The 12,021-nt window shown below is 44.4% G+C and overlaps 1 protein-coding gene across 6 annotated transcripts in view; it reads right to left on the bottom strand.

Moving 5' to 3' along the window:
* GRAMD4 (GRAM domain containing 4) overlaps nt 1-12,021 on the bottom strand; it is a 114,019-nt gene that overhangs the window by 57,383 nt on the left and 44,615 nt on the right. For 5 of the 6 annotated variants that reach the window (XM_081877964.1, XM_081877962.1, XM_081877965.1 and 2 more), the window contains exon 3: nt 11,200-11,320. In XM_081877964.1, the coding sequence (XP_081734090.1) occupies nt 11,200-11,320 (121 nt within the window). Of the gene's footprint in view, nt 1-11,199; nt 11,321-11,499; nt 11,519-12,021 lie in introns of those variants that run through there. The other variant, XM_081877966.1, reaches the window with a different exon arrangement.

Below are 12,021 nucleotides of genomic sequence, written 5' to 3' on the forward strand. Positions count from 1 at the left end.
AAGGAGCCATACAGGGCGCCATCCAACCATCTCAGTGTTAGAATTCCTGCTCCATGGCTGCAGTCATGGGATTGTTATCTATCACATGTCAGTGTATGTTTTGACTCCACAAAGTGGGATGCGACAGAGACAGGATGTTTGTGTTACTGTGTTCCGTGAAGTGGGACGATTTTCCTTTTTTCTCTTTGCTGCCTGATGCTAGAGAGAGAAAGAGCCATGTTACAGTGCTCCGTGTGTGTTTATATGTAAATAAAGTAAATTAGTCAAAATGCTGAGTTGCTGAGGGCTGTTACGCAACTGCTCCTCACACTTAGGGACTCCACTCTGGATTTGTGTAGGGTTTACTCCAGGCATCCCCAACCTTTGGCCCTCCAGATGTTTTGGACTACAGTTCCCATCATCCCTGCCCACTGGTCCTGTTAGCTAGGGATCATGGGAGTTGTAGGCCAAAACATCTGGAGGGCACAGGTTGGGGATATCAGGTGTCCTCCTTAGACTCTTCTTCTCCTGAAGATGCCCTGCAAGGCAGGAGAGGTTTAGGAGCAGAGCTTTTCTTCAGCTTGATGGGCTACCTTCCCAGGTTGACGAGCCCCATCTGCCCTTAAATTAAGCTGGCTCCCCAAATTTAGCACTGTTCCCTTGGTGAACGATGCAGCGATCTACAGACCACATTCCCAAACTACAGACATTTATATGAAGTAGCTACACACAGGCAAGCGCTGCCTTATTCTCTCCAGTACTGAGAAATGTTGAGGAATGAATAATAATAATAATAATAATAATAATAATAATAATAATTTATTATTTATACCCCGCCCATCTGGCTGGACTTCCCCAGCCACTCTGGGCGGCTTCCAAAAAAATATTATAATACTATAATACATCAAACATTAAAAGCTTCCCTAAACAGGGCTGCCTTCAGATGTCTTCTAAAAGTCTGGAGGAAGGCTTATTGGCTTTTGCCATTAATTTGCAAAATTATACAGGATTACAGGACCCCTCCTGATCACAGTCATAAAAACCAAACTGGTCATGCCACAAATAAGGTGTCATGATAGAATTCGGACGGAGATGATAAAAGCTATTCAAATTCCCATGCTTACAAACCACCAAGCATTACTTTTATTTTTTATTTAACTCACAAGGTGTTTCTCTGATACTATTTTACTCATGAGCTATTACAGGAATGATGACAGGTCTATCCCGGAACTTCAGCAAGTCTGGCATCTTTTGTACACTAGAGATGTCGCACAAATCCATCATCAGTTAAGGGTTTAACAGAGTTCACAGTGACTGGCTAACCTCTGGAAAAAACCAAGACGTGCTGTTCCCAAAGAGGAGGGAAAAAATTATCAATCTAGGCTTGAGTACGCGAGAAACAACGTCTGCAAGGGGGCTGGGGCCAGTTTTTATAGCTCAGTCATCAGAAAAGCTCACTGTAACTGGGAAAAGTGACTGGTGAACACGACAGCAAGGCCTTGTTAGCATTGCATCCTTTCTCTCATGCAAAATAAAGGCAGGTTGTTATGCCTGTGATGCTCAGAAATCCACATGGGAGTGTTTTGCACTGGATGTTTCAACAAGCAGCTAATTGCATAGTTCTTCTCAATGCAACAGGAGATTTTGTTTATTTTAACAGAGAACTGTTTGAAAGGGTGCAGAGCGCCCTACCTCACATTTTACCATTGCTAACAACACCACTTGACAGTTGCAATTATTCATCCCAGTGAAACATCTCCTTTCAAGATTCATGGGTTTTAAAAAAATGGTTTATTAAGGGCAGAATCAGGAGAGCTTTTTCTGCTTCACAATGACTTAGTTGGAGGCATACAGTTAGCTTCTCTTAAAACAGCAGCATCAGACCCATGCTGAGACCCATGTTTTATGGAGCTTCTGTTCTAAGCGCATGCTTTTTGCAGAACTACGAAATGGATTTCTGCAAGGCAGCCCCCAACAGAGGTTTTGACTTGCAGGTTTCTAGCACCCGGGTAGAGCTGATGGTAAAGGTTTCGGTCTGTTTTTGCGGCTGAAGTCGGCAGGCAGAACACTCAGCCCACTCTGACTCAAGGTGGGAAAGGTGTAAAAGGAAGAGGATATCGGAACAACCCTCCACATTTCCCCTTGTGGTGTTAATTTTGCAACCACTAACACAGCATCTTCAGTACTAGGGCTGGGAAATATAGCAATATATCATCCAAAACCAGTGTGAAGTCCATATATGGTGATATCGGTTTGACACACACTCTCTCTCTCTAACTTTTATTTAAAAAAAATGTTTTACAATTTAGACTATTCATTTAGAAAACCTTAAAATATCAATGACTTCTTTGCTTTCCATGGTTCATTTTGCATTGCATAAATCCCAGCGGACACGATCTGTTCCGGGGTGCCGTTCGCACCCTGAAAAGTCCGCAACTAGACGAAATTAATGGATTATGCAGAACTGGACAGATTAACAGGGAAGTTTCGCAACCGACAGGACCAAAGATTCACTGAGGAATGGAATAAATTTACAGAATATATTAAAATTATTATCCTAACCCACAATAATACTACAACCAGACCTAACACGGACACTGGCACCAGAGCCTGCAATAAACCCAGATGCCAACTTTGCTGCCACATACACCCGGACAACACCATTACTGGCCCCAACAACATCACACATACCATCTCGGGACTATTTAATTGCTCATCGTCTAACATTGTGTATGCCATAAAATGCCAACAGTGTCCTTCAGCTCTCTATATTGGACAAACAGGCCAGACCTTACGCCAAAGAATAAACGGACATAAATCGGACATCAGGAATCACAAGACAGAGAAACCAGTAGGAGAACATTTCAATCTCCCAGGACATTCTATACAAGATCTCAAAGTAGCTGTTTTACTACAAAGGAATTTCAGAAATAGACTGGAAAGAGAAGCTGCTGAATTACAACTTATCACCAAACTCAAAACCATGGAAAAACCTGGTCTGAACAAAGACCTTGGATTCTTATCTCATTATACATGACAAAGCCATTTTTCACCTTTTCACCCCTTGCTTTTTCCTGTAAGACCTATTGCAGTCGTTAAGAGTCGTCAACAGGCTCATCACAGCTATCTGCCAATCACCCATTCCCACCACCCTTCTGAGTAATACCCCTCCCCACCTTCTCACTATATAGAAGGGTCTGGAAACTTCTGTTTCAGTGTATCTGAAGAAGTGTGCATGCACACGAAAGCTCATACCAAGAACTGACTTAGTTAGTCTTTAAGGTGCTACTGGAAGGAATTTGTTTTGTTTTTATATTAAAAATATTTGTGATAATGATATAACGTTTGTAAGTTTCCAAGAAGCTCTGTAAGAAGGTTTGGTAGAAATACTGTTTAAATAACATGGTAAGATAAGATATATATAGTGCGATATAAATGAAGAAATGTGAAGATATGTAATAATGACGGAAAATTATCAGACTTGCTGATGGAAGTCTAAAAGAAAAAAGACGTGTGATGAATTCCGAATGTTTAATTGTTACAAATTTGTTTTTATTGGAAAATTAATAAAAATTATCTACAAGCACGGAGCACAATAGAGAGCTTCTGCGCATGCACGAAGCACGCAGAACACTTCTGCGCACGCAGCAAAACCCGGAAGTATAGACTTCCAGGTTTGAAGCGTTCGCAAGCCAAAAAGACACAAGATGAACCTAACGCATCACGAGGTATGACTGTAAACTAAACCATTCAGCATTCCATTGTCACTTCCACCAAAACTTTTTTACACTGTTGAATTTATCTTAATGCTGCCAGCGTTTTCAAAGGTACACAATTTTCCCTCATATAATCAATAAACATTTTTCCAATCTTTTTAAACGAATGTTCTTCTTGTTCTCTTCTTGTTCTATACGTTAGATCCAGTCGGTTTGACCATTGTTGACCTGGCAACATATTGTGAATCATGATGTGAGCGGGTGTGCGCTAGGCAAAAATCACAATGTGGGGGAAACCGGGAAGCCAGCCAATGCTTCTCTCTTGATTCCTGCAGCCCCGGCAGCTGCACATGCGCAGAAGTGCTAAATTGCACTCTGCGCACGGATCATGTTCGCAACCCAAGCGTCCACTGTACTAGATGGCCTCTGAAGGGGAACAATAGAAGAATGCATGTCTGTTTTGGAACCTTAATGGGCTGTGCAGCTCAAAGAAAGAACACATGCAGAATGAAAATGATGCTGATTTAATTCTGGGAACCAGTGGGAAATGAATGGTCCTGGCCCTCACTTTAATACATAGGTGGGGAGCCTCAGGCCCAGGGCCGAATGCGGCCCTTCAGACCCTGCAAATCTGGTCCCCAAAACTCTCCCCAGACCACGCTCCTCACCAGCTCTGTTTCCTGCCCCTGACTGCAATGTGTCCTTGGGCTTCAGTGCTCCCTCTTGCTTGTCTGGAGGGAGCCGAGACAGTGTGAGTGTCTGCAGAAACTAGCCTTACTGTACAAAGGTGAGAAACAGCTCAGTTGGTACAGCGTGAGATTCTTAATTGCAGGGCTGTGGGTTCGAGGCCCATGATGGGCGAAAGATCCCTGAATGAAGCGGGCTGGACTGGATGACCCTCGTGGCCCCTTCCAACGCTACAATTCTACAAAAGGTAGCGTTTACATCCATTGCTCCGCCCGGTTTTGTCCCTGGCTCCACCCACCGCTGGCATGCGGCCCTTGAAAGATTGCACAGAGAGGAACACAGCCTTCGGACAGAAAAAGATTCCGCGGCCCAGCTCTAATGCAAGAAATGTTTCTGCGAGGTGACTAAATTTGGCCCGTTCCAGGACTGCTGGTATGTCCTTTGATCTACAAAGCTCTCAGTCTTGCTCTCTGAACATTAAATGCTTCCAGTTTTCTATTAGCACCAGAGGCAAAATTACACACCGCAAACTCGTTCTCAAGAGTGAATTCTTGTGCAGCCAAAATGGCAAAGCGATGCAGAAGAGGATTGCATCAGGTATAGTGCTTTCTATTTTATCTGTGTATTTTATCTATAAGCCACCTGGGTTACCAATCTTGGGAAAAAGTGGGATGAAGAAGAAGAAGAAGAAGAAGAAGAAGAAGAAGAAGAAGAAGAAGAAGAAGAAGAAGAAGAAGACAGAAAAAATATTCAGAGAAAAAAGCCCTAAGGGTGAATTTGCATAGAAACAAATTCATTTTCCATCTTCCACATTGAGTTGCATTTCCCCCCAAATTACAACCTCATTTTTAGGTGGCAATACAAGTTTTCAATTTTGAAAGGAGGCTCATAACTCTTCAAAGTAATACACTGAAGTCATGTCTTATGAACTTGCTGTTTTACTTCCTCTTTATCATGAAAATACTCAAAAACCAGACCAACCAAATCCTGCCCCCCACAATAAAACACTAACAGGCTTTCTTTGTTTCCCTTTTTAATGCTGGCTGGAAAATATCAGCACACATGACTCCCTCAACACTGCACTTCACACATTCTTTTCTACTAAACATTCCCAAGACTTCTCAACAGCTTTAAACACATGCAAAACAAAAACTTCCAATTTGCTGGATTATATTATCCTACAAAGCTTTTTTCTGTTGAAGATAATCCCTTACGTTCCTTAATATAGGCATTATAAAAAACGACACACGAGGCAGCAGTTTTGAAACACTCTTATAAATAAAATTATAAAGTAAGTACTATACCATGAAACAGGGGGGAATTTCCCTCCTTGCTGCAGTCTCAAGCATAGTGTTTTGTTAGCATCCTAATTACTTCTGTTTTCTAGCTCGCTTCCCTTTTGGTTCCACAAACTGAAGTAATGGATTTGAACAGCTACAGGTTGCCAAATCTCAGAACTCGGGCAGACGATAAGTGACGGTTGCTAGTGAACAGTGACAACCCGGAAGCAGAAGGGTGAGTGTGAGCAAGCAACTGAAGCTCGAACGGGAGAAATGGAAAACAAATATACTGGAGGCAGGCGAATCGCCTCTCTTTTTCCCCTCTCTGTTAAGAAGGCTTTAGGCAGGGTGCCTACGATTTTTCAAGAATGCTATTTTAACACGGCGGCGGCGGCGGATAAAGTGCTGTGTCAAGCTGTCTTCAACAACTGTATATATTACTAGGTCATGCATGGATCAGATATCTAGACCCGTAGGTGCTCTGATGGTATCTGTCAGGCATTTGTTACAGCATTAGCCTAGCACCAAAGGTCCAGAGGAGAGCAAGAGGCAGACAACTGCAGATACACACTATTTACTGGCTCAGAAAGGAATGGGGCAGACCCAAAGCACATCATTTATAGGCTTCTGAATCACGTCGTAGCCTTGAGCAGGACTAGAAAACTCAGAAATATAGGCTAGGTTCCTTAAACTAAGGTCACAGTCACCGAAACGAAACGTCCAGTTGCTATTTGGGGGGCTCTAAAGTCTTATTTTTCAAACAATGGACTGATAGGGATTTGATTCTAAGTTAAGAATATTAGTAAGAATTTTATTATTTATACCGCACCCATCTGGCTGGGTTTCCCCAGCCATTCTGGGCAGTTCCCAACGGAACACTAAAAACAGAATCAAACTTCAAACCTTAAAAACTTCCCTAAACAGGGCTGCGTTCAGATGTCTTCTAAAAGTCAGATAGTTGTTTATTTCCTTGACATCTAGTGGGAAGGTGTTCCACAGGGTGGGCGCCACCACCAAGAAGGCCCTCTGTCTGGTTCCCTGTAACCTCACTTCTCGCAATGAGGGAACTGCCAGAAGGCCCTCAGCGCTGGATTTCAGTGTCCGGGCTGAACAATGGGGGTGGAGACGCTCCTTCAGGTATACTGGGCTGAGGCCATTTAGGGCTTTGAAGGTCAGCACCAACACTTTGAATTGTGCTTGGAAACGTACCGGGAGCCGATGTAGGTCTTTCAGGACTGGTGTTATGTGGTCTCGGCAGCCGCTCCCAGTCACCAGTCTAGCTGCCACATTCTGGATTAGTTGTAGTTTCCGGGTCACCTTCAAAGGTAGCCCCACGTAGAGCACATTGCAGTAGTCCAAGCGGGAGATAACTAGAGCATGCACCACTCTGGTGAGACAGTCAACGGGCAGGTAGGGTCTCAGACTGTGTACCAGATGGAGTTGGTAGACAGCTGCCCTCGACACAGAATTGACCTGCGCCTCAGGCGAAGAACGTCAAGAACTTAAAGAAGAAAGGTCACTTTGATCCAGTGACAGTTCACATACTATATTGGCCTATTCCGACCTCTTTTTCTGTAGCAGATCAGGCTGCACAGAAAAAGCAATTTGGTTCCATAAATTCAATCCAATTGGGCAGATAAAATACTGCTGATGGAATTCTACAGTGTGTGAAAACAGTCCCGATCCAATGATCCCCAGGCATGTACCTCCAGATGGTGATGACAGGCGCCAGCTTGGCACCCAGACATCTTTACTTGGTGGGAAACGCACCTGGCGCTTGGCTAATTTCAAACATTGGTTGAGGAAACACAGAGGTTAGTTTTTCCTTCGGCACCATGAGGGAGGTCTTTGGTGTACACAAAAGGCCTCTACAAGGCCAGCAGCTGTCGAGAAACGACTCTGCTTACCAGGCGTGAGAAAATCTCCTCCTTGCTAAGTACAGTGGTACCTCGGGTTAAGAACATAATTCGTTCTGGAGGTCCATTCTTAACCTGAAACTTCTTAACCTGAAGTACCACTTTAGCTAATGGGGCCTCCCACTGCTGCCGCGCCGCCTCTGCACCATTTCTGTTCTCATCCTGAAGCAAAGTTCTTAACCCGAGGTACTATTTCTGGGTTAGCGGAGTCTGTAACCTGAAGCGTCTGTAACCCGAGGTACCACTGTATTACAATTACAAGAGCTCTAATTCAAGGCCAAGCGAATCACTTCGAGCGAGGTGACAAAATTCAAAGCACACACAAGTCTAAACCAACATTGTCAAGCTACGCTTTGGCTTGTTTATCTGCTGAAAAGGAAGAAAAAGCAGGCCTTCAGCTCAAGGCCACTAGGGCAGCAGCAGACAGAAGGCACAATACAAAGACTTGTTTGAACTAAGCCCATGTGATACAGGTAGAAATTTTCCAGTCCGGCTAGAGGCAGCATGCAAAATCCTCAGTTGGATTAGGAAGCATGTGTGCAAAATTTGCATGGTTCAGCTGGCAGACTGGAACATGCAAATCCCCAGGTCAGTAAAGGGCTGAAACTCAGTGGGAGAGCATCTCATATACAAGCAGATGGCCACATGTCCAAATGCTGACATCTCCTGGCAGCTACCCCTGTCTCAAAGTGCAGGGGGGTCCCTGCCAACCAGTGTAGAGGTGTTACCCAAACTTGGGTCTCCAGTTGTTTTTGGACTACAGTTCCCATCATCCCTGACCACTGGTCCTGCTAGCAAAGGATGATGGGCATTGTAGTCCAAAAACAGCTGGAGACCCAAATTTGGGAAACTCAGTCCTAAACTAGGTAGAACAATGGTCTGACTCTGTACAGTGGTACCTCTGGTTGCAAACGGGATCCTTTCCGGAGCCCCATTCGCAACCTGAGCAGAACGCACCCCACATCTGCACGTGTCGCCGCTTCTGCGCATGACATAATTTTGAGCGTCTGCACATGCGCAAGTGGCGAAACCCGGAAGTAACCCTTTCCGGTACTTCCGGGTCACTGCAGGACGCAACCTGAAAAGATTTAACCTGAAGCAAACAAAACAAGAGGTATGACTGTATAAGCTTTCTGTAGTCCTCTAGCACTTCACTAAAGAGCTGGAATCTTATGAATCCTAAAATGGAACTGGGCTGGGGGGGGGGGTCAGATTCAATCTCCCTGCTCCCCCCTCCCTTGCCAAGTCAGCAATTGGTGGGATTTTGTCATTCTATGAAGAGCCGTATGTGTGCCACTCCTGCTAAACTCCATGCCCTCTGCTGGACTGGAGCCAGATCGTAACTGCCTTAAGTCTCAGGACCAGAAGTGACAAGCCAGAGGGTTTTTATTATTGTTGTTGTTGCTGCTGTAGTTTTATTAGTTGCTTGCTGCGTAGCATGCCTCCAAGCGGCCTGCAATTGTAAAACACACACACACACACACACACACACACACACACACACACCAGAAACCAAAGGAAACAAAACAGCATTATTCACACACACATAAAAGCTCATCCTGCACCGTGGAGCAAAAGCGAGCAGGGTTAAATCAGAAACACCCTCTTCAAATTGCTCCTCACCTCGTGCTTAGTCACTGTGCAAACTGTTGCCACCCAATGTGTGCACAAGAGGGCGGGGGAAGCACCTTTTCACCCCCCCTGGCATGTTCCCACACCTGACTGGCGACTCTTGCCACCCTAGCCATGTGCCAGGATTGTGTTTATTAAGCAGAGAACAAAGTGCTACAAGCCTCGAGGTCACCAGAATCATCATCATCATCATCTTGCCTTGCAACAAACAGCACTCCATGCTTCCAGGAAAGGGGCCCCACCCCAACTAATATTTCCTGATTGACTGGCAAGCAAAAAGGAAGCTCTCCTCCTAATCGCTCAGTATCAAAATTTGTCTCCCCTATTCAGAACAGGCTGATGTAACAAGGCGCTAGCTTTCTGCCGCCAGAAATTGGAGATGCTTCCTCGCATATGCTGAGCCCGTGGGTTGTTTCTTTGGCTTGCAGCGAGGCAGTTAAAAAAAGAAAACTTGCCTAGAACTCCTACCCATGTAAACAAGCCTCAGAGGATCTATTTTTATGTACAGTCACTGCTTTTCACCTTAATTGTGTCTTGTTCAGAATGAGCTGAACAATGGCTACGTAGATGTGTAAAGCCAAACCATGGTTTAGTGTTACATGCACCATCAGGAAGTAGTCTTACGGCTCATGCATTTTCCCCTCTCCCACGCACCCTTTGGCAAGGAGGAGGTCTCTGCCGGAGTTTAGTTTTACCTTCCACCTGGGCCACCTGGGCCAGGGATCATGTTTTAAAATGAACTCTGGTTGGGTTAAAAAAAAAAGATCAACCTTCAGAAGCCGTGGTTGACGTTTCCTTCTTTTGAAAATGGCCAGTTTGTTTTTAAATTATGATCCAATGACATCAAGCTAACATTTTAGGAAAGTCAAACTAAATTCTGGGTCATAGCAGCTCCTGTCTGCTCATGCGTCCACAATCAGACAACTAATGGTGAGCAATTATTTTTTAGATGTTACTTGATTAATTCAAACCTACAGTAGCACCCACAATACCCATCTGTCTTTAACACTGGGGAGAACAGATTATTATTATTATTATTAATAGCCCGCCCATCTGGCTGGGTTTCCCCAGCCACTCTGGGCTGCTCCCAGCAGAATAACAACAACAACAACAACAGAAACATCTGTTCACATCTGTCAGAGTTCTACAGCCTGCTTATTCTGAACGCATATACCAATGTGACTTCTGATTGAAACCAAAATACTTTGGTTTTAGTTATCGTAATATAACTGAAGCAGTTTGACCACTTTATAAACAGTTTTGCATTATAGTTATCCAGCTTACATACTCCAAGCAGAGGGCTGTGTCCTAACACTTCCATCTTCCATTCACACAAAGGAGTTTCTATTCTTCCCCGCCCCTCCTGCAAGATCCCATGTCACCAAAATCTGCACTGGGAAGGTCCCCTGACTCACTGGAGTGGATGCGGGTTGTAGGAAAGGAAAGGGGACAGAGTAGAAATTCAGTATGTGCACATGCACACACAATAGAATTTGAAAGCAGGCAGCCACTGTGTTCATAGGACTTGATAGAAAAACCTTGCTATCCCGAAAAGAACCACACTGAGGATTCCATCTGAAAAGGAAATCGTTCTTTTCCCTCCCTGCAAAGCACACCTCCATCTCACCATCAATAGTTAGAAGCTTCCGAGCTGCACAGCGCCTGACTTGCTGAAAATAAGCTAGTGTTTGCCATCATCCTTTGCCTAGATAAGACATTTCATCACTCCCTCTCCACAGTTAGCCGATTCCTAAACACCTCATCGCTCCACATTTATAAATCTGAACTTTGAAAGAGTTTGCAGCTATCAAAACGAGTGAATTCACGCCGAGTGGTTCTTTTACATTAACAGCTTGTCATAAGATTAGCCAACATTTTAAAATCCACGTTTCTTACAGTCCTTCGCCCCCACCCCCCCTTCCTGGCCATGCACCAGATCATTGCTACATGTGCCACTATCATGCCATAAAAACATTCCTGTGTACTTACGTAGAAAGTGTTTTTCCAGTAAGGCAATTTCCAGATGGCCTTTGATCTCATTTAATCTATCCGACTCCGTTCTGTTGTAATCCTGGACTCCCGAAGCCATGTTGATGGTCCCAGGACCAGCCTATACAGGGGGAAGGCAGAGAGAACAAAAACGTTGGTGGGTAAGAAAGCAGCCTCTCTCAAGGGGGTTGCCTGCACACTCCAAAAGGGAAAAAACTCAAAGCGATTCATAAAACGTGGGTGCGGATTATTGTATTGTTGTTTTTTTAAAAAAGCAAAGTGCAGAGCAGATCGACAAACCTCTTATTCAGCATTAGCTCTCTGAAACAAATCAATAGGAGCTAAAGAAAAGAAACCGTGCCTCTTCAGTCAGCCGTCTTCGGACACTGCGCATGCACAGGCTCTCTGAGAGCCATAAGGGAAAGGATTTGAGTTCTGCAGCAAAAATCATCACCATCAAAACTCTTTTCTATTGGGTGGAAAGCACTTTTCAAATTATGGGCATTCCAAGTCAATAGACCTGGTTTTTTCCCCCCCTCCTTCAAAGAAAGTATTTAAGCAATTATCAGCCATGTAAATTAAAGCATTTGCTGAACACTGGCTGACGCTGCATAAATCCCGTCTCATGTATATGCTAATATATGATGGAGCGAGCTGTAACAAAGAAGGGACTGCAGTCCTCGTGCAAGGCAGACAGTAGAGGGGAGCACCCATGGTTGGAGCATATGAGAAAAACCTTGGAAGTTTAAATACCTAGCACGCGTTGGGCATAACCAGTTTCCTTCTGTGCAAAAATAAACAGGGGGAAAGATGCGGCAGTGC

This window comes from Podarcis erhardii (genome assembly GCF_964252035.2).
Source record: "Podarcis erhardii genome assembly, chromosome: 10".
In the NCBI taxonomy this organism is placed as follows: domain Eukaryota; kingdom Metazoa; phylum Chordata; class Lepidosauria; order Squamata; family Lacertidae; genus Podarcis; species Podarcis erhardii.